The following is a 22,662-nucleotide window of genomic DNA, read 5'->3' as shown; positions in this document are numbered from 1 at the left end:
AATTAAATTCAATAAAGGCAGCTATCATTTTTTGGATTTTTTTTTTTTGGGTTTGTTTATAGAAATTAAATGGTGTAGGGTTTATCTATATTATTAGCACTAAGCATGAGTATACAACTAAATAAGGTAAATTACTCAAATGATCCTCAAATTTGTACCCGATTTACATTTTGGTCCATAAACTAAATTATTCATTCAAATGGTCCACCAACTCTTTATTAATTGGTGCTTTGGTCATACCATTACATTTTATGTTAAATTTAGTCATTTCAGCAGCACATGCTACATTTGTAAGAGTAAATAAGACTTTTGACTTATGTATCACCCCTTTATCACCACTGTATCATTTATGTATCACCACTGTATCACTACTTAATCACAACTTTATCACATATAACCACTTTATCACATATTTGGGATACATAGGACGGTTATGGATGGGTTTACCCTTACATTTGACGGTAACATTAACATAATGTAACGGTAGGATCAATGGAGCGATTAATATAGAGTTGATTGACCATTTGAATGAAAAATTTAATTGAAGGACCAAAATGTAAATCGGGTATAAGTTTGAGAACCATTTTGAGTAGTTTACATTAAATAAATATCTCTTATTTTAGAGGTTTTAATTAATTTTACGTACATAATGCCTAATTTAGAGTAAAATTGGAAGAAATGTTGAGGATTTAGACAATAGAAGGAACAATGGCAAAAAAGAGAGTTTATATCCTTAATTTTCTGAAAAAGAAAAAGAAAAAAAGGTTAGAGGCAATTGAAAATTCGTGGTATTTAACACCAAAAAAAAGAAGAAGGTACATTCAGGTTTAAATCAACAGTTTAGCCTATTTCTTAATCATACATTGGTTTTGCCTTACTTTGTACTCTTTCTAAATGCACATATTTATTTGGTTTGCCAATTCTTCTTCAGCATAGGCATTATTGGAGTTTAAAATGTCGCATCATATGATCTCCATACCAAATCATCCAAAACCTTATTTCAAATTCAAACCCTAATCCCGGTCCCTGAGGCATTCCTCCCAAACTCAACTCAACTCTTCCCTCTCTCTGAACACCTCAAAATTTGTTCACCCATCGACAATGGCGGACCACGATTGCAAAGACTTGGATATGGGGTCTCTCTCTCTCTCTCTCTCTCTCTCTCTGCCTCTGTTATAACACTCGTAGTTGTTTCTGTGTTTGTGTATATGAATTTGAACCTCCTCAGCAACCCTCTCAGGTTAATGTATTTGTTTTTGTGCAGATATGAAGATAAGCCACTAGAGCCAGAGAGTGAAGTAAGGATTCAATGCTTTCTGTTTACTATAATCTTATTTTTAAAATATCTGAATTAAGTATATAGGAAAGAAACTTAGCATACAGTATTAGTTATGTGTATCTTAATATGAAAGTAAAAGTTGCTGAAGAAGAATAATGGAACAATGGACAGGGAGGTGCAGATGAGTATCTGGAGAGTATAATCTTGGGTACCCGTGCTCTGCAGATCAGGTATTTGAAATTCCTAACCTTACCTTTTCTGTCCAAAATTTGATTTGATTTGTTAAGTTTTGGCTCTGACCGATCACAAATTTTTAATCTTTGGATGAGCAGCATGAATACCCCTGTGATGGTTGAATTGGAGGGTGAGACTCACCCACCTGAGGTAACATTCCCCTAGAGCTAGCTATAATTACTCTATGCTTTATGATTTAATCCCTTGTAAATCCTAATGTAGCATATAGGTGAATTGTAGATTTAATCAGATTAGCAGAAGCGAAAACAAAGAAAACAGAAAATTAGACGAATAAAGATAGGTTTGGAATCACTCTAAGGGTTTCACACCCATTCTTGGCATCACACCAGTGGTTTGGCTTCTCACCAGAATTTCCATCTCTCGAAAATGAACTTTTACTCTATAACTCAACTATCCTCCAATGAATTACATGGGTTATTTATAACAAATCCTACTTAAAGCATGACTTAAGAACCCAATAAACAGGGACCTAATTTTGTGAAAATTGACTTTCTACTAAATAGCTAATGTATTTGATGCAGACATCATTGACAAACCTTTTAATGGAGTCTGGAGCAGATTTCCTTCTTTGTTGTTAGTTTCCCAATTTATTTAGTAGTTTCCTAGGTTCCCTAGTTTTCTGGATAATTGCTTTCTTCAGTACTCATGTGAACAATTTCAATAAGAGGTAAAACTGAAGGGCTGGAACTTATAGGGCTTTTACATCTTAAAACAAAAGTGTAGATAATGCTGTATATTCCACGATTACTACAGAGATTGCCAGCAACATGTCCAGTAAATGCAGTCCAGATAGCGGCAACCAAAAACAAAACTAAAAACTAAAAAATTTATAGCTGGTGTGTTGCATAAGGGCAAGAGGACCAAAAGTACTGTGTTGTGAATGTGTATCATCCTGTATCATCCTGTATCATCCTGATAGCAGCTAATTGAACACAAATGCAATGTTGATTTACAACAGATAACATGAAATCATGCTATGCATAAAAAATATATGATTCTGGTAGTTACAGAGAATATCAATGTCAAATAGTAATGTCTCTAAAATCGAAAAGAAAGTGCATGATGTAATCCTTCCCCAATTCAATGAATGCACATTAGGCACTGCAGTACTTAATTAATGTTTGTAAGTCAGCTTCTTGCGCGTAGTAAGGCTAGCTATACTTGCGAAGAAAAAGAGGAAATTAATTTTGGAACTGCAGGACCTTTTCTTGGTAATTAATTTTGGAAGAGGAGGACATGCAGGATAGTATGGAAGCATGACTGTAAACAAATGGTGTGAGTAATATATGTTTTCAAACGAATGGTGTGAGTAATATATGTTTTTACTATTTTAGTTTAATCAATTGTGGTTTGTGTGTGTCCCTCTCGCTCCCTATGAAGTGTACGGATCAATGGGGGAGTTAGTTAATCAATTGTGTATGTAGTTGCTTATACATATAGTTGTGGGTTCAAAAGAGCTGCAATGAGTAAATATAATGGTTAAAATTGAAGTAATAATTCCCCAGATTCTACGAAGGTCACATTTTAGGCGGCTTTACAGTTTTCATTTTCCTTCTATTGGCTTTGTTTTGTCTCCCAGTGAATACCTCTGTATTGTCTCGTTTTGTCACTCTGATAGTCATTTTAAGTTACATATGAAAAGAATGTATGTAAGTGAGAGTTCCAATTTCTCCCTAAATTGTACCCTAGATATTGTTCCCTCATGCTACACTAGCATAATCTCTTTTATTTTGAATTGCTTAGGGGTTGTTTGATAACAATATCATTTTTGATACTTCTTTTGAAAATTGAAAATTGAAAATATGTTTGTTAACTAATTTTAGTTTCTAGTTTTTTAAAAAGTGAAAACTGATTTCAAAATGAGGCCCAATTTTGAAACTCCCGAAAATCAATTTCAGATTTTAGTTCACTTTTCACTTTTCATTTGAAAACTCATGTGTAGCCTCTCTCTCTTCAAAGAAGGGTTACCCTGACATAGGTCTGCTTCTGGTATTTGATTACGTCCATTAGTTTGTAATGAAATCAATGCAGACTTTGATGGTTTTTAAAATGACTGTTCATATAGCTTGATGATCATGGTGTTGCTTTGTCTTAATAATATTTTCGCTGGTATTTGTGTTAATCATGCTGAACGTGGATGTAGTAGTGAGGAGTTCAAATTCTTATAATTAACACTTATTTAATTTTGCAGGATAGGAGTTCTCCAGCAAGTGCTTTGGAGATTAGGAAAATTCTTGATGTTCTGATGCACGCATCACAATGTCCTTTAGCTCCTGCATCACAGTGTCAGTATCCCAATTGTCGTAAGATTAAGGGGCTTTTCCGCCATGGAATTCAATGCGAGGACCGTGTATCTGGAGGATGTGTTCTCTGTCAGAAGATGTGGTATGTCCTTCTACTTCATGCTCGAGCTTGCAAAGAATCTGAGTGCCATGTGCCACGTTGCAGGTTTGTGGATTAACTTTTTTCTACTACTAGCTTTCAACTTTATCTCTCCTAGTTTTCTCTCCCGACTCTCTTTTTAAGGGTTGTACTATAGATTCTCCTAAATAAATATGCATGCTTTCAGCGATTTAAGGGGACATATGAGGAGGCAGGAGCAGCAGAAGTCTGTGACGGAGATGATGAGCGGATGGAGGTTGTGAAAGCAAGTTTGTGTGACTTTCTTTGGTGGCGTTTTAAAAGCTGGTAGGGAGTTAACCATATGACATGGGTGCGCCCATGTTGTGTAGTAATAGGGGTCTCAGATTAAAACGAAAGACAATCATGTGGATATACAAACAAATGCCAACTGTATCGTGTACACATTTAGAAGTATATACGTATTGCATGTTGTACAATTTACAATTTCGTTCGTTAAAATGCGTGTACCTCAAGATCCTGATGATGAAAATCTACAATATGTGGGAAGCAGTTCCAATATCCAATTGAGATTGATGTGACCCAAAGCCAAAGGAGAAAGATGTTATGAAGAAGGTGCCTCGTGCAAGCACACTAAGGTGTCTTATTGTAACCAAAATTGAGACCTAGAATCTAGTAACGGGCCAAGGGGGTCGGGGTCTTTTTGTAACCCAAATCGTTCCCTAGGACTGAAGGAATTTTTCGGCGTGATCACTGAGTACAAAGGCTTAAATACCTCATCAATTTCTTGTATTCTTGCCTATTTGTTTGTTTCTTTGAGTGGTGCGTTTATTTATGAGTAATGCTACTCTTATCATACCATCTTATGTGGCAGATGAAGTGGCTAGTAACATCAATTAAAAAGTGTCAATAAATTATAAAAGAAAAGAAAATATTAAATTAATGTTAATTCATGTGGCTGTTCATCTCATCTGTCACATAAAATGGTATGGAATGTGGTGTCTTCGTTCCACATAAGTGCCTTCAACTTTTAGGATTAGTTTCCATATGAAATAATGTTATGTTGTGTTTTTCCTTCGATTTTTTCACCTCAAGTCCCTTCCAATATTGTACTTTGCAATCTAGTACTTCATAATATATATATCGTCCATGAGAATATGAGCTGATAAGCATAGGGGGTATCTCTCTTGTTTCTCAGCATGCGATTGACTAGTTCACCAAATGTTGAAAGCCCAAAGAGCACAACCACAAGGTGTGGTGTAGTTGGCAAACTGCCACCTTCAGCTGACAAGCTATTTGGTGCCTCAATGGCAAGGGTTCTAGTTCTAGAAGCACTTTGTAACTAGGAGCAAGCCGAATCCCGAGCGGAGATTAATCCTACCATTTGAATGTGAGGAAAGCTCGCGGTATTTAACAAAACAAAAAGACCAAAGAGCACGGTGCCCTGCTCAGTAGAAAATCATATACTGGTTTGTTTGTCATTGATTACTTGAATGAATATCATTTATTTAAAATTTGGTGAAATGTTTCAAGTCCAAAGAGTACGTTATTTTGTTGGTAAACTGGGCGCAAAAGCTCAAGAATTAAGTAACTGCTAATGCCAAGATGGGGAAGACTAAAAGAACAAGAGCACATGTTATATATAGCAGAAAACTAAAATGGTTGTCATTTTAACATTAGATTAACATTTACTTGAATTATTACCTATCGAGTTTGTCGAACGGGTATGGAGTTTTGAGGAGGTAGTACTATCCGTGTTAGTGAGTCACTCAGAAAACTATTATCAGCTCGAGTTGTCTGCTAGACGTTGCTATAATCTGATAGCAAAGATGAAAGAAAGATCAATTAATTGGACAAAGGAGATTGTCGAAATGGAAAGGCTTACTGATTACACATGCAATCCAATAAGCTAATGGCTCAGCAGGGTTCTTTTATACATGGAGTCTTACATGACAACGACAAGCCCTCGGTTGAAGTTGAAGCTCTAAGGGGGCACCCGGATGTTCTGCCTCAAGCTTATGACTTGAAGATGAGAACGGTTGCTTATTGGAAGATTGTCTTGCGAAGGTTGGTGGATTCCATGTCTTTGCATTTGCAGTTGACACTTTCAAACCTTGCGGACAAAGAGATAGAAACTGATATTGTGAATGAGTTGGTGGGGCCTTGCGGCGGCAGCATTGAGAGGCTGTTGGAGGAGTCGCCAGCGATTGCAGGGAAGCGTGACAAGGTGAGCAAGACTATCAAAAAGCGAGAAGGATTCCCAGGAGATTCTAGCTAATATTATGAATGACATTAGTCTAGGTGATTAGCATAGCATGTGATGGTCTAAGCTGTGCGGAGAATTAATATATGTTTTGTTATTTATCGTATATGGAGGATTGGTTGTTTTTCGTTTTCCTAGTTAAATGAAGCTACTTTTGTTTAGGAGTGGTGATTTCCCCACTCAAATTGGTTGTTTTTCGTTTTCCTAGTTAAATGAAGCTACTTTTGTTTAGGAGTGGTGATTTCCCCACTCCAATTTTATCCACTTACACTTCATTTTATAACTAAAAAAAGAGTGTAAGTGGATAAAATTGGAGTGGGGAAATCATTACCTTTGTGTAGTCTCGTTTCTTTTTATTGTTAGCTTATGTGGAGGATAGTTTGGATAAATTTGTACTCTTCATTATTATTATTATTTTAATGAAGAAAAGTTTAGGGGGAGGGGAGGCTATCCCATCCATAGCCAAGGCATACCAAGGCCACTTTGAGGAATTACATAGGGGGTTTTAGCCCATTTTTTAGTTTTACAGATTTTACCAACCAAGAGAGATTGTCAGCAACGGGACTCAAACCTAGACCTTACTAGCGAAGAGAAAAATCCTTACCAACTCAACCAATCCTTATTGGCGAATTTTTAGTCTTGAATGTGCCTCAGCAATGACAAAATACAAGTGCATGTGCAATCCTTTGGTAACTAAACCAGACCTCTTGACATGTACATATTTTTCTGTTTTATATTCACCCATGCATCATCTAATTTCAAGCAGACGTCCCTGATTCAGTAAGTAATGCAATAATATTTTAAGGTCTGTAAAATTTTATATTATTCAATATTATTTAATTTTTATAATGAATGAAAAATAAGTTTTTCAAGAGTCGTGCGTCTTCAACTAAGATTTGAAATAAGTTCAAAGAAGTTATAGATTAATGGATTTTAATTGATTTTCATAAATTCCACATAGATTTTGGTTGGATTCATATATGAATATTAATTAGAGGTGGACACAGTCGGATTTAGTCTGATTTTCCCACGAATTGGAACCAAAATCAAAACTTACATATGCCTGCTTCAGTTCAAATTCATAGAAAAGTGTCTGGAAGAACGAAACCAAACCGGACCTATGCGGTTCTAAATTACTATAACGTCCTTAGGCCAAAACTGAAAGCAAACATGAGGTTTGATTACTGCTGAAAATCCAGCTCAATCTCTCCAGGTATTGAACTGTTCAATCTACTTTTATCATTGTTGCTTATCATAATTCTTAGATTAGGAGTTATTTGTTTTCTTTTGTTTTGATATTTTAGTCATTGTTGTGATGCCTTAACTTAGTTGGTTTTATTATATATAAGAGTCAAGGAAATAATTGCTGCACATAAAGAAAAGAAGCAAAGATTGTGGGGCGAATTAGCTTCCCCTGGTGTGATCGTCCTTAATTACCCCCTTTTTATTATTATTTATTTTTATAACCTGTTTGATTTGTTTATATATATATTTAATTGTTTTGGTTTTTTTAAGTTAACCTTTGTTTCTTAGTTAAACCAACAAAGGAAAAACAAATTGTATTTAGTTTAGTTTATGCACCGTCATTGTTCTGTCCTTGTACAATTAAGCCCCGTTTGGTGGGTTGGCTTGGACTAGTTAGGATGGGCTTGGAACATTGGATTGGTCTGGCTTGGACTGACTAGACTTTGAGTCCAGTCATGTTCATTTTTGCACCAAACAACAGACTAAAATAACTTTTATTTATTTAATAAATCAGATTTTTATTTTATTTTCGATTAACAATTCAAATTTCAAAATTTTCGCCTCAAATTGAAGAAAAACTAAGATGAGCCCTCAATGACGTCTTGGAATTTACATTGGATTTGATTCTCCATCCATAATTAGATATCTTGAACCCATGACGGGTGGTATGTTTACAGGACGCTTTGCAGATTGCCATTTTGATGAGACAATTTTTTCGTCGTTAGGGGGAGAAAATGTGCCGCTTCCTGAAGAACGAAGTAAAATTACATGGAATGCATAATCATTGTCTCATCTTGATCCACATACAAATCAAAGTGAATGTAAAGTTCAAAGGATCATTCATTTGCAAAGTATAACAAATTAATTACTGGATGCATTTACTGACACAAAGAAAATAACAAAATCTCATATACCGGCTGTAAATACTCTAGTAAGGATTGATGTCCCTGAAGGTCAATGTAATAGTACATTAAAGGCACACTTGAAGCGTGGTCATCCTATTGGTGCTAAAGATAAAAATCCCTAAAAGAAAATGACACAAGAAATGCCTATTCTAGAAGAAGATAAAAATTCAAAACAAATTAGTACTCTTGATGAGCCAAAAACTGATCAGTTTAAAATTGATGAAGATATAGCCCATGCATGTAGAGGCACATACACAAGAATAAGTACATACATCAGAAGAGATCTCTTTGAATTATATGAGTATAAAAGAAAGCTGGGATATAAAGATAATGAGGATCTTGAACCAAAAACTGTTGAAGAAGGTCGACATAGAAAGGATTGGCCAAAATGGAAAGATGCAATCCAAGCATAATTAAATTCCTTGAAAAATCGTAAAGTATTTGGACCAATAGTCCAAACACCTAAAGGTGTGAAACCGGTTGGATACAAATGGTTCTTTGTAAGGAAACGTAACAAGAAAAATGAAATTGTAAGATACAAAGCACGGCTTGTGGCACAAGGTTTCTCACAGAGACTTGGAATCAATTATGAGGAGACATATTCCCATGTGATAGATGCAATCACATTACGTTTCTTGATTTGTTTGGTTTTCACAGATTGACTTGATATGAAACTTATGGATGTAGTTACTGTATACTTATATGGAACACTTGAGAATGATATCTATATGAAAATCCCAGGAGGATTTAAATTGCTTGAAACAAATTATCCAAAATATCATGATGTGTATTCAATTAAGTTACAATGATCCTTATATGGATTAAAGCAATCTGGAAGAATGTGGCATAACCACCTTAATGAATATCTTATACAAGAAGGATATGTAAATAATCCAATTTGTCCATGTGTTTTTATTAAAAGATTTGGAAGTAGGTTTAGTATTATTGCAGTATACATGGATGATTTAAACCTTGTTGGAATTCCTGAAGAACTTACAAAGATTGCTACTTATTTAATGAAGGAATTTGAGATGAAAAATCTTGGGAGAACTAAATTTTGTCCCACCCTGCAGATTGAGCATTTACCAACTAAAATCTTTATCCATCAATCAACATATATATAAAAAGTTTTAAAATGAATATATATGGATAAAGCCCATCCATTAAGTAGCCCTAAGGTTGTTCAATCACTTGATGTAAAGAAATATAATTTTTGCCAACGAGAAGATAACGAAGAATTGCTTGGTCCTGGAGTACCATACCTTCGTGCAATTGGAGCTTTAATGTATCTTGCAAATTGTACATGGCCTGATATAACTTTTTCTCTCAACTTATTAGCAAGGTATAGCTTTGCACCAATTAAGAGACATTGGAATGGTGTTAAACATGTACTACGGTATCTTTGTGAAAGAACTAACATGGGTTTATTTTATTGAAAAAGGTCAAAATCTCAAATAGTTGGCTATGCTGATGTTGCTTATCTTTCTGATCCGCATAAAGCTAAATCACAAGTAGGGTATGTGTTCACTTGTGGTGGTGCTGCTATATCATGACGGTCTGTAAAGCAAACATTAGACGCTACTTCTTCAAACTATTCTAAAATATTAGCATTGCATGAAGTAAGCCAGGAATATATATGGTTGAGATCCATGATACAACATATTCAAGAAACAAATGGGTTGTCTTCAACCAAAGATTCTCCAACATTACTATATGAAGACAATGCTACTTCTATTGCTCAAATCACAAATGGATACATCAAAGGTGACATAACCAAGCACATTTCACACAAAAATTTCTACACCCATAAACTTTAGAAGAATGATGACATAGATGTTCAACAAATAGAATCCAGCAACAACTTTGCAGATTTATTCACTAAAGCACTACCAACTACAACGTTCAGAAAGATGGTCAACAATATTGAAATGCGTTAACTCAAGGATCTTTTGCCAGCATTAGGGGAAGTGTGTCATCATTGAGACCTTCATACTGTACTCTTTTTCTTTCATCTTGGTTTTTATCCCACTAGGTTTTCTGGCAAGGTTTTAATGAGGCAGTGTCACATGTTCTATATTACACATGGATATGTACTCTTTTCCCTTGGCCCAGGTTTTGTACAACCGGATTTTACTGGCAAGGTTTTAACGAGGCATACTCCATATATAGTGGACATCCAAGAGGAAGTGTTGCAAACTCAAAGGTTATGGATGCCTACTATAAGTCCATTGTAATTCCTCCATTATACACATCATTATACCTATTATTACAGGGTTGTAATCTAGGCACTAAATACTATATTTATCATTGGTTATTATGCTTTGTAACCCACTACTTAAGGGTGGTAAATTGTGATGTATTTCCTATGCCTATAAATCGTAGGCACTAAAGATGAATAAGACACTTGAGCATTGAGCTATTGAGAAGTACTCTTACCTTTCATATACTTTCTCTATTTACTTTTACAACAAAATTATATATAAATCAATAAATAGATGACACCATTAGCTATGGTGTCAAAATACAAATGCTATTTTTATATATATATATATTAATTTACATCATATATGGGTTCATTAAAGCCTAAAGATAAGGTGTGGATCTTTTAGTATATATATATTAAATAGTTTATTGAATTGGTCAAGATAGTGGGTCCACTATCTTGCAATCAAATTAAAAACCCCTTTCCAAAAATTACATTTAGAGCAGATTATTGCTTGTGTGAAAAAATAAAAATATTTGTATAGATTGAATGAGTTTATTTATATGATTAATTACAGTTTAGTACCTTGTGGTTATACCCTTAAGACATGTTAGTCCTTGATAGGACCCAACTCAAATTTCACTTTAGAATCTAAGCCGAACCCTGTGCGTGTCCAACACCTGGAGGGTGTCGGGCGTAAATGACCAAATTGCCCTTCTAACTAAAAAAATCCACTTTGTTACAAGATTGACTTTTGTTGAAAATTCGGCAGAGTTTCCCTTGTAATTTGCTCATTTTCCAAAATTTCCACCTATCAACAAACATTTATATAACTCAATCGTTCAACATGCATTAAATTATATCAAAGCAATCGAGCATTATATCATTCTGGCCTCAAGCCTTAACAAATTGAATAAATCATTCTGGTAACAAAACTCGATTCTAAATCTTAGAACATCCCCAAAACTGTATGAGGTTTCAAAATAACTTAACTGGACTGCTTTTCAATCACTTGTCCTCGCGGCTGCATCTAGAATTCTAGGTTGTCTACGTACTCTTAACAAGGGATTAAGCCACACGTAGTTCTTCCCAATTTCTCAAAACAACACTTACTCAGAGTATAAGTAAGCCACCTACTGGATTTCCTCTAATTCATAAATGAACTGACATATTACCAGCTTGGATCTTTGTTATATATGTATATATCTAAAAATAAAATAATAAAATAAAGTAAAATAAAATAAAATAAACACCGCTGGAAACATTTTTAGCCCTTCCTTCGAAATTCACATAAAACTCAACTTATTATAGAAAGGTAGGAAAATGAGCATATTACTAAAATAACATTGACCAAAAGAGATCTTAATGCCAGTAAGAATAGCTTAATTGAAATATACGTTTTTCTCTTTAAGTTATAAAACAACACATAGCTTAAGAAAGTGTAGGGGCTTTTTTCTTCCAAAGAGCAAGTGGGTGGGCTCTGTAAAGAGCAATTTGATGCAAGTGTCCCCTTGTGTCTGGGTTCGAAGATCAAGCCCCAAGGATGTCTCGAAAGGGTGATGACGCCTTAGGAAATTCCTTGGTTACCTTCACCGATGAAAATGACAACAAATTACAGATAAATATTCTAGCTTGGCATGAGTGACTTATGACATGGGAGCAAAAATTATCATGGGTTTAGCACTTTAGGAGAGAGAGCTGTGGGTTCCTATGAGGTACAGAGGTTCTAATGGAGAGGGAGAGAGGTTCTAAGGAGGTTTGATGAAGAGGGAGAATGATGGTGAAGAGTTTTGGGTGACTTTCGCAGTTTCCGGCAGCTTGACAGCGGTGACTCTGTCAAAGCTTCATCAATCTGCCAAAACAGGGGAAATAAAGGAAAAGGAGGAAGGATAGCACGAAAATTCCTTGGTTTGCATGTGAGAGAGAAAGCTTGCTCTCTGAAGGTTGTGGGTTGTCTATGTTGGGTAGGGGAAGACTCAATTTATAGTTGCTGGAAATCACCATTTTTCAAGAAACCCTAATGGCTTCTACTTATTTTGGCTAAGTTTTTTCTTCCTTTCTCCTCCTCTTCTCTGACTTCCCCTTTCTTGGCAAAGATTGCTTCTGTCTATTTACATGAATTCAGGGGATTTGGGGGCTCAACATCCTCCTATCCTGCAGCTATGCAGTGGGAGCTTCCACTCTTGGTTTGCTGTTTTTTCTTCTTTCCTTTCCTCTGTTTTAACCAAATCTGGCGAAGGAAAGGAAGTGAAGATGCATACTGGTCCGAGGGATGCTTCTGACAGCATGCGGGATAATACGCATTGATTCTTTGGATGTCTTTGGCTTGGGACTTGTTTCCAGCAACTTTGCTTAAGGAGTCTGCCAACCTCTCTTCACGTGTCCTCTGTTTTCTTCAAACAAAAGCTGAGGTTTTTGTGGACTATTTTAGGATTTTTATATGGGCCAAGGTGATTTTCTAAGCAAAGGGTTTTTATTAAACATTGGGCTTCTTAGTTTGGGCTTTATTTTGGTTGGATTGTTTTGCTTGGGTATTGGGCTATTTCCTCTCTTGTGCTTACCCACGTTTGAGCCTAAGAAAATGGGCTTGAGTCCCGAAGCCCCCAAGCGACCCGAAACTTTCATTTCTCGGCCCATCAATAGGCCCTATGACAATTCGTTACCATCCATACCACAACCCACTCAAGCAAGCCCCGGGCATTTGAGTGGCTTGGGCCCACTTAAGCTTGTAGTGCGATTGGGTGTGAAATAATAATTTCCCGCTTGGCATGGCATGTTGCTTGGCATGCTTTTAAATATGGCGCTTGATAGGATAATTGGCATGGATTTGCAGAGCTAAATGCATTTTATAATTTTAATCTCAATTCCTAGCTCGACCGATTTTTTATTTAGCATGGCATGCGGAGTATGACTCGTGTATGTCATACTTTCATGTGCTCCAAATCGGATCTTTTTCCAATAATATATCGTCTTGGGCTAGAAATTTATTCGGGCCCAACCATGGATTTTTTGGGCCTCAACAGAAAGTAATTGTGATTATATAAAATCCTTTAAACTTAGAAAACTCTCCACATAGAGGTACCCCCATTCCTATTCTATCAATTCCATAGTACCGTCAATTCCATCCTTGCATGCCTCGGAAACACAAAGTTAATCGAGTTGCATTTTTCGCAGGCCTAGAAGACACTAAGTCCACCCGAGCCGCAATCCTCACAGGCCTCGAAGACACCAAGTCCACCTGAGCAACAAACCTCGCACCACACAGTTCAAGCGTCCCCGAAACTCGTGGGGCATTATCAAAAATAAGAAAACTATTTCAAGGCAACTGGGGGGTACTCTTGTGGTGGGTTTGAAAACCATATTCAAAACTTATCATAGATTTTCCCCTTATTCTGCAAGTCTATATATCAAATCCTTTCTCAACTTTTCAAAATATAATATATATCTTTAGAAAGCAAAAACAATTGCATAATAACTCATACGCAATAAATCATCCAATAACACTCGGTCAAGTACTCTTTTAACAATAATCACAATAACATTAATAAATAAATAAATAGCAATATAACCTTTGAGTCTTAATATAACACTCAAGAAAACAATAAAATCCTATAACATAAACTCATGATCCAACATAATCAAAATAATCCACGAACAGTTAAGCCTTGTTTATACGGTAGTCTAGCACTTCTCGAAGGTGAAACTACCTCGAAAGACTCACGGTCAATTGAGGGTCAAACTTTCTAAATTGGGTCAACGGGGCCTGCGGGGCCCACGAACTCCCATTCCCTATTCGAGAGTTCCTACGGATTCAACAAGGTTTAGGAAACACATCCCGCAAGTCTGGTCCGACTCGAACTATCGGATCACTCACGATCTCACGATCCCACGATCAGACAGTTATCGCGAAACCCAAACTTTAAGTCATTGAATCAGAACATCCGGGGCTCCGATTCTCGATCCACAAAATCCTATACGATCCTAGAAGTGCCTAGATCAACATATCTTAATTTGGACCCGATCCAACTGTCCGAGCATATCGAACCCGGATAATGCACAATAGGCGTAAACCCGTTTGATAGCCAAACGACATCCGAATTGAAATCCGAGCACATCTAAGCGTTTGTGACAACACGAGGATCACATTATGACAAAATGTGGCCTCACCACCTTGCCCACGCACCGCCACACATGCCAACAGCGCGTGGGTGTGTAAAGTAATTTTCGAAGATGGAAAAACTTCACACCGCGACTCACCCTTCCTACCCTAGCTAGTACTCGAGGCGGGGATCATTTTATTCAACTGTGAGGAGGTCCAATTTGGATGGCAACCTGCTGGAATTTCAATTTGAAATCCAGCCAAAACCTAGGTTTTAAGAATCGTGGAATCTCCTCTTCCCCAAAACAAACCATCCTTTACTAATAGTCGTGCGAATTGACCCTTCAGTGACTTTTGTTTTTCTTATTTCTTTTTTATATCGACGACTTGTGTGATTGGGAAAGGGGCTGACTGGAGTTATTAAGGTGGAGAGACGAAACTACCCTTTGAACAGTGACAATTTAATGGACTATTGGATGTTAAAAAGTTGATTTAGGGGGGGAATTGTTGATAAAAAAATAATTCGTATCCTTAATTTTCTAAAAAAATGGTCATGGTGCAAATTAAAAGTAGATACAAGTTTAGGGGTTAGATTGACAGTTAACCCTTAACCCTTATTTATAATCTCAGCTATTAAACGCATATTATATTACATATTTGATCGGGCCTTAGCAAGCCTAAATAAGCAGGACCAGGCCATTTTTTGGCTCAATGGGGCCGTAGACATGTGAGCTTGAGCCATCTGCCATCCTCAGCCCAAAAGAAATTATTCGATAACATCAAGAACCAACAAACCAATCTCAAGTCGATTATACCAAAGTTTTTCTTCTTGCTCATTCTAGTTTCAATTTTGCATATTATTTCGTCACATATTATTTTTAGTTTCTCTTTCCCTCCCTGTAATGTCTATGTGATCGTTAGTTAACATCAAAATTAATCAATGGGTTCTACTGCTGCTGCTGCTGCTGCTGTGAATATGGCGTCGTTGATTACTGCCATCCCTGTTTCTTCGACAAAATTGAACTTCAATGACAAATTTACATCGGGGTTTCATTTCAAACGAGCTAGGGCCATCACCAAAATCACTGCCATCTCTCCCAACGGCTCTGCTTCTCCTTCTTCTTCACATGGGGTTAGCTTCTGTCTCTTGCCCTTCTCTTTTCGTGCATATTCTTTTATTTTCCTTGAATTTCTGTTTTCAGTTGTTGATTTATTGGAGAAAGTAGTAGTGGATTGGTGCTCATCGAATTGGCATCCCTAGGAGTTTCTTTAATTTCTCCTTAACTTGATTCATTAATTTCTATCCCTTTTGCATTGTTGTGGGTTGACCATGTTTTTTTTTTTGGTTGAGCAAATAACCTTTTATGTTTGTTGGATTTTACTGTTGATAAAGATTTACTGAACCTGAAGATCAAAGATAATAAATTTAGAAGGAGCAATATAACCAATCAAAGTACACATGGGCATGTGCTTAACGCAAATATCTGTTGATTTTCTGGTTCCTTTTGGTTTTTATTTCCTTCTTGTTGACATTCAGTATGAATTAATTTAGTTCTTCAAATTGCTAATGCTATCTAGAGTTCCATTTCTCAGTGTGCGGGTGATTGTGCATTTGGCTGTGTGGCCTTATGTACACATTGAGGATAGATTGAAGACTTCTTCATTTTTGTAACTAATTGAGATTTGAAGTATCCTGTAATCATATATTCTTCCGTAAAAGTATATGATGAGTCTAAATCTCTTACAACATTTATTTGGTGCTATAGGCTGAATGCTCAGCTGGGGATGTGGATAAACGAAGAAGTAGTCTTGAATCTCTGTTTTGTTATGATATGGCTGTACCAGAAGAGAGAATTGAGAAGCCTATTGGGATATCTTTGGTCGAGAAAGTCATTGGAAATAAGCCCCGATGCATTGATTGTGAAGCCAAAGGTGCCATCCTTTGCACCACTTGTTCTGGTTCAGGCCTGTATGTTGATTCAATATTGGAGAGCCAGGGCATTATTGTCAAAGTCCGCTGCCTAGGTAAATAACTTTTCTTCCTCTAAAAGCTGAGTTTTACAGACACATGTGCAAGCACGTTGGACATTCTTGCACTCCCATTTATAATTTGACTTCTAGCAAGTATGAGTTACAATTTGTTTTGATTAGTATGGTCTTTGCCAACTTCAAAATTGGGTTTGTTTGTTCAAGTTAACTATAAAATGAAAATGCAGTGCATTACACAAATATGCAAAAATAAATAGATTGTATTACCAGTAACAGCTTGGAGGAAGGAAGGAGGGAAAAAAAGAAGAGGGGGGGTGTGGTGGTGGTGGTGTGGTGGTGGGCTTACCACCTTCTGACTAAAGAGCCAAGGACAAGTTAGTTGTTTGTTTTTGTCAATTCTTGTTCAGAACAGACTTTACTAATTTTCTATAACATCTTGTCATTTTTTGATGTTATTGTGTATTATGTATACTTAGGCTCTATCATTCTCTTCCAAATTTCTCCCCGAAGTGAGGTCAAACGGAGAAAGATCACAACTTTGTCTTCATGGATTGTTACTCTGTTTGAAATGAGTTATGCATAAGATTGAAATTTGAAGGCCAAGAAGTCTTGAGCTAGAATGGATGTTTTCCATCTACTTAAATAAGTTGTTATGATAGTGTGGAATTTAAACTTGAATACTTTCTCCACAAGTTATTGAACTCTAGGTGTCTATAGGTAGGTTCAGATTTTTTTTTAATTTTGGTAGACTCTTTTCTTATGTGATTGTTTGATTTGGATGAGTGAAATTTTATAGTTGATGATAGCCGTTTAAGAAGAGATGGCTCCACTTGATTGTAAATAATACATAGTATTGATTATATAAGACGAATGATAATATGCTAATGCTATAATTATTTCATGTAGGTTGTGGGGGAACCGGTAACATTATGTGTTCAGAATGCGGTGGCCGTGGCCATTTAGGATGACCTACTGGTTTGCTTATCTTCATTCCTTGCATTTGTTGCATGTGCAAGTAACTTGTATTATAGACATAAAGCCTTCTCCTATTCTTTGGTTCATGGTGGCTGATTCTACGATAAATCTGTATTCGAGTGTAACAGTAATGTATGTGATTCATCTTTTGGCAATGCTATTCTCCCTCAGATTTTATGCGCTCTTTATCATGTTGAAATTCTCAGAATTGCATATGCTTTACAGACAAACAAGCATCAGAGTTGCCTTCAGCAAATTAAGCTTAAAAGATAAATCAAGGGAACTTCAATGTAAACCTGTTGTCTTTTGGTCAAATTTGAACCTATATACAAGAACGAAAGTTACAAGTTTTCATGTAGTACCAACAGAATAAATGCTAGGTCGTAAATTCCATGGTCTGGTAAAGATGGAGTCTAAGATTATGGACATATACAAGCCGAAAAATCACTAGTTTTTATGTTTAGAAGCATCTTATCTCTTGTGGTACTTTCCTATATATCCATCTTGAATGACTTGAGAATGAGTCTTTAGTCCAACTGCTCCTGAGATAGGCATGACTTGTTAATAGCTTGCGATTGTTATGCTTGAAATCTCTGGAGCTCATCAAGGCGAACAGGGATGGTCGAGTCAAAGCGAACACTTTCTGGATTTTCTGCATAAGCCACATAGTAAGATGAAACACATGCTTGGGGCCATGCCATAGCAATCCTACACTGAAATCACAGACATCAATGCCAAAGTCAGAAGACATCAAGGTATTGATATTTGTAAGGTTATGGGCAAAGAGAATGTACAGCTAGAGTTATTTACCATGAAATAGCCAATGAAGAATGCATAGATTGAAACTTCTGTAGCATAGCTCTTATGAATCGCAAGAGCCCAAGTTCCACTCGCTAGGCTGCATATTGCACCTGCTGCCACCCCAGAAAGAAAGCAGAATGATCCTGTGAGATCCAAATCGATTAATTCTTTTAATCCTGCACTCCTGAACATCTCCCAAGTATCTGATGATGCCTGCACGAAGCCCTTATCATACCCCCCTACGTGCACAAAACCCCACCGGTTCCCATACATTACCAGCGTTGAAGCCATTCCTGCATAACAGTTGGCACATGAAAACAGAAACTCGTCGGTATCCCCTGCAACCAATTTCATGCCTCGGGCAGAGCCCCGAATAACCCCGAGAACTGGAACCAAGATGGAGCCAATGCAGATACTCCCCATCAAGTGCTTAAGGGTGTCGCGGAAAGCCCTAGGTGTGTCAATATCTGTTCCCCATGCAAAGTGCATGTACTTGATGCGTGAGACAGTAACAAGAAGTATGTTCTTGATTACTTGCATAGTCCATGCCATGCTCAGCAAGATTACTGAGTGGAACAGCACATTCAAACTACTTCTGGTGGCAGTGGCTCTTCCAATGCCGGACACCAAGAAACATGAGTAAAGAATGCTGATGAAAATTGACTGAAGGACTAACATGGTAGTTTTAGCTGGAGGGAAAGCAGTGGAAACTGATAAAATCCGGATGGCATATTCAAAACGGGGACTGACCCAACAGGCATACAGGGATTGAATGAGGGCACAAATGACTGCAACCACGCCTGTGGCCAAACTTTGAGCAGAACCTACAGATACAAGCAGTACTCCGACTGCGCAGGTTAGCAAGGGGCTAAGCCAAAAGGCAGCCTTGATAGCTTTAGAAGGGCTTGAGCCAGTGACCCATTGCCATATGAAAGCAACAATTGCAGAGCAGGCTGTTGAAGTGAGCAATGGAGGATAAAACTTGAGGGGTTGAAAATGGTGATTGCGAGAGGTGGAGATGAGGCCATACAGTGTAAGGAAGAGGACGAAGATGGCAATGAGGATCAAGTGCAAGTAAAAAAGAATTGTAAAGAGCCTCCTGAGGAATTTCCCAGCCGTGGCTGTCTCAGTTGGAATGATGCTAGGCTCTTGTGCCTGCATCCACAGCAAATCAACAGCAACAGGATATATCAATCAACAAGAAAATCAACTGGTGAATTTCAAAGATAAACCAAATTGGTACTGGAAAATTAGATTGGAAAGAGGGAAATTGCAAGGAATTTGAAAAGGGGAGAAAAGAAAGACGAGCAAGAACAAGAAAGAAACAAGAAATGGGTAAAGAGATGAGAAAGCCAGAAAAAGAAACAAGAACCTTGATGTGGTTGGGGAATGAAGGCCTATCTTCTTCTTCTTGAACTTCTCTTTGGATGTTCTTTGAAGCTGCACTAGTTGAATGAAGTTCCATCGTTTGACCTTGTTGTTTAAAAAAAATATATATATATATATATATATCTCTTGAATTTCTACGTGTTACTTTGCCTCCAAGATTCAACAAAATGAGATGGATGGAAACTTCCCAGGTTCGAATTAAAAAAATGATATATATAGTGTGTATCGAACTGTCCAAGTCTTAGACTCTCTCCAATTTACTTGAGATTGACTAACTTGTTGGTCACGCACTATTTCTTTGCGTCATGCGTGGCTTTTAGTTTTGCCAATCAGGCAGCTCATCGCGGTGACGTGCTGAATTAGAGTTGAACTTCTGGCCCTGTGTTTTCCCTCGTGAAGCAGTTGGGTTTTTACTGTTCTTTTTCCCTTTTTCGCGGGAAAATCCGTTGAGACTTTTCTGTTACTTTTTCTTCTTTATTTCAAAGAGGTGGAACACAAGGAATTCCAAGTTGTTTGATCTGTTAAAAAGGAGAGATGTTTCTTTGGTTCATCTGCTAACTGACTTTTAACTTTTCGAGTTGCTCATCACTTTGGCTGCAAACATAATTACAGGATTGCCCTTCAACTTGTAATTACACATTTTTTTTAAAATCTATATATGTAAACATTCAAAATATCAAAAAATATCATTGTTTAATGCAAATATTAAGAATTGAAATTATTAATTAAATGAGGGTAATATGGTAAATTCATACTTTTTGATATTAAAAAAATTAAAATTAAATGAAAAATCAGATAATGGATCTTATTTTTATAGAACACAACTGCCCATTATCTTTTTTAATTCTAAAATAAATTTAAATTTTTTTAAAAATACATCCCATAGGTGCGGAAGCGCATTTGGAGAGACTAGTGAAAAAGAAAGTTACAAAATATATATGCGATGGTTGTCCTCTCGTAGCTAAAAAGTAAGCAATTTGATTGGCTTCTGAAATTACCTGTAGGATGGCTAAAAATGTCTATAAATGGGTGAATAGGCCAATTTAAAATTATAATTAATAAATAAAAATAAACTTCTATAGCAGGATTGATATGATTTATCAATCCTGAAACGTGCTGAGCATAAAATAAAGGAACACACAGAGAATTTATTACATGGTAAAATCCCACCTCTAGGGAAAATCCACGGGACTCCTAAGTTCTAAACAAATCTACTATAGAACAATGATTATAAAAAGTACCTACACGCTTATACACATTCTAGATAATGTTTACCGACTTCTTCATAAGTCAACTTCTGTCACGGGATGATCTTTCAACACTTCTTATGTTAAACACAATACTTGTCACAATTGCTTCAAGCTTGCCGGAGACAAACCGCCACCACGATTTTGGTACCCTCAATCGTATGAGTCACCGAACATGCAAATGAATACAATATGAATTATTGAAGTATTTGATAAATCACCAAGTATATATAGAACACTTGACCTGTGTTTGTTAGGAAATTTAGATGCTCAACCAAAATATCTAAAAGCTATATTTTTAACCTAGGCAGCATGTCCTATCTTTTTATAGACCTATTCTCATTTTTCAAGGGAATTGCATAAAGCCAAGAGATGAAATCTTGCCTAATCAGATTTGATTCTTTATACAATTTCGTCAGCTTATGCATGCTTTAAAATAACTTCCAATCCTTTCAATTTATACAAAGAAACAATATATACCAAAATGAAACAAGGAAACCAAATAGGACGTGCTCTCCAAGTCAAAGATGAAAAAGGATATTTTAACTTAAACCAAAATAAGGTCCAATTATGAAAATAATCTCAAGAGATAAAATCTAATCCTATTAAAAATAGGACTAATATAAAAGCATTTGAGTGAAAATAACTCCAGCTAGAAATCCTATAATGAATGCATGATTATGTCATGATTTATTTGAAATCAAGTTCCTCATATCGATCAAGTCTGTTCACGTGAGTCTCCTAATTAATCAAAGAGATTTACTTCCTTAATTAATTAAGGGATTTACTTTTTTATTTTTTACATAAGTGATAAATCATTGTACAATTAGGAGATACTTTGCTAATTTTTTACTATATCTAATTCCTTGTAAGATCCTCATGTAAATTCCTATATATACCTCCTTATGAAGAAGAATAAAATTCAACCTAATACATTCAAACCATATTCATATTTTAGCATGGTATCAGAGTAATCGATTCTACGTTGTCTCTAAACCCTTATCTCAAATTTCTCATATTCAAATCTCAAACCCTAAATCAAATTCCTCATATTTTCCCCAAATCCAAATCCCTCAAATCTAAAGTCCTCAAATCCTCTTATCAAAATCCCTAAACACATACCCACAAATCTTATACACATACCTCTCAAATCTAATTCCTACATCAAATTCCTCCAATCACAATTCCTCATATTCTCATATCACATCTTACTTCCGCTACAATGTCAAGAACCCCTACGATTCTCCCCCTTCTTGCAGACTCAAAGAAGCATGCGGTCAATCCTGCTAGCCAGGCTACTTGGACTCATACTTCACTCACCACGACCAAAGGTTCTACTTTTCATATGTCATCTCAAAAATCCGCATGGATTATCGACTCAGGTGCTACAGATCACATGAATTTTGATCCTAGCCAACTTATTAGTCGCAAATCATCCACTCTGTAGGCGGTGTCTAATGCTAATGGTACCCCTTCCCCTGTGGTTAGGGAAGGCTCTCTATCTCTCTCTACTTCCATACATCTGGATTCTGTATTACTTGTTCCATCTTTGGACCATAACTTGTTATATGTTGCACAACTTACTACTACTTTGGGATGTACAGTAACTTTTTGGCCGAATCATTGTGTTTTTTAGGACATCCTCACAGGA

The 22,662-nt window shown here is 36.5% G+C and overlaps 3 protein-coding genes across 4 annotated transcripts; 2 read left to right on the top strand and 1 right to left on the bottom strand.

Annotated features, from left to right (window-relative positions):
• The first annotated feature begins 853 nt into the window (after window positions 1-853).
• On the top strand, window positions 854-4,381 carry LOC103342323 (histone acetyltransferase HAC1-like). Its single transcript, XM_008245941.3, has 6 exons — window positions 854-1,136; window positions 1,265-1,298; window positions 1,451-1,509; window positions 1,612-1,663; window positions 3,726-3,982; window positions 4,104-4,381. The coding sequence occupies exons 1-6, from the start codon at window positions 1,102-1,104 to the stop codon at window positions 4,177-4,179; spliced, it is 513 nt and encodes a 170-aa protein (XP_008244163.2). The 5' UTR covers window positions 854-1,101; the 3' UTR covers window positions 4,180-4,381.
• An 11,009-nt stretch (window positions 4,382-15,390) lies between these two features.
• LOC103342324 (DnaJ/Hsp40 cysteine-rich domain superfamily protein) lies at window positions 15,391-17,758 on the top strand. Its single transcript, XM_008245942.2, has 3 exons — window positions 15,391-15,742; window positions 16,377-16,635; window positions 17,506-17,758. Exons 1-3 carry the CDS (start codon window positions 15,551-15,553, stop codon window positions 17,565-17,567), a joined length of 513 nt encoding a protein of 170 aa, XP_008244164.2. The 5' UTR covers window positions 15,391-15,550; the 3' UTR covers window positions 17,568-17,758.
• A 100-nt stretch (window positions 17,759-17,858) lies between these two features.
• LOC103342325 (protein PNS1) lies at window positions 17,859-20,169 on the bottom strand. Of its 2 annotated transcripts, none has more exons than XM_089043459.1 (3): window positions 19,748-20,169; window positions 18,385-19,530; window positions 17,859-18,226 (listed from the first exon to the last, which is right to left on the bottom strand). In XM_089043459.1, the coding sequence occupies exons 1-3, from the start codon at window positions 19,838-19,840 to the stop codon at window positions 18,035-18,037; spliced, it is 1,431 nt and encodes a 476-aa protein (XP_088899585.1). In that variant the 5' UTR covers window positions 19,841-20,169; the 3' UTR covers window positions 17,859-18,034. The 2 variants fall into 2 exon arrangements, with proteins under 2 accessions (XP_088899585.1, XP_008244165.2); XM_008245943.2 differs by having other exon boundaries at window positions 17,859-18,287; window positions 19,748-20,166.
• Between the last annotated feature and the right edge of the window lie 2,493 nt (window positions 20,170-22,662).

This window comes from Prunus mume, linkage group LG8, assembly GCF_029339155.1.
Source record: "Prunus mume cultivar Tortuosa linkage group LG8, ASM2933915v1, whole genome shotgun sequence".
NCBI lineage: Eukaryota > Viridiplantae > Streptophyta > Magnoliopsida > Rosales > Rosaceae > Prunus > Prunus mume.
Note: the sequence above shows the minus strand (reverse complement) of the source record. Positions and strands in the feature narration are given on the sequence as shown.

Bases quoted from the DNA above. Each gene is read 5' to 3' on its own strand.
- LOC103342324 (XM_008245942.2), top strand. From the start codon at position 15,551: ATGGGTTCTACTGCTGCTGCTGCTGCTGCTGTGAATATGGCGTCGTTG. The intron at 15,743-16,376 runs GTTAGCTTCTGT...TTGGTGCTATAG, and splicing joins CTCCTTCTTCTTCACATGGG to GCTGAATGCTCAGCTGGGGA. The intron at 16,636-17,505 runs GTAAATAACTTT...TATTTCATGTAG, and splicing joins TGTCAAAGTCCGCTGCCTAG to GTTGTGGGGGAACCGGTAAC.
- LOC103342325 (XM_089043459.1), bottom strand. From the start codon at position 19,840: ATGGAACTTCATTCAACTAGTGCAGCTTCAAAGAACATCCAAAGAGAA. The intron at 19,531-19,747 runs GTTCTTGTTTCT...CTGTGGATGCAG, and splicing joins CATTCCCCAACCACATCAAG to GCACAAGAGCCTAGCATCAT. The intron at 18,227-18,384 runs GTAAATAACTCT...TGGCTTATGCAG, and splicing joins TCTTCATTGGCTATTTCATG to AAAATCCAGAAAGTGTTCGC.
- LOC103342323 (XM_008245941.3), top strand. From the start codon at position 1,102: ATGGCGGACCACGATTGCAAAGACTTGGATATGGG. The intron at 1,510-1,611 runs GTATTTGAAATT...TTGGATGAGCAG, and splicing joins ACCCGTGCTCTGCAGATCAG to CATGAATACCCCTGTGATGG. The intron at 1,664-3,725 runs GTAACATTCCCC...TTAATTTTGCAG, and splicing joins GTGAGACTCACCCACCTGAG to GATAGGAGTTCTCCAGCAAG.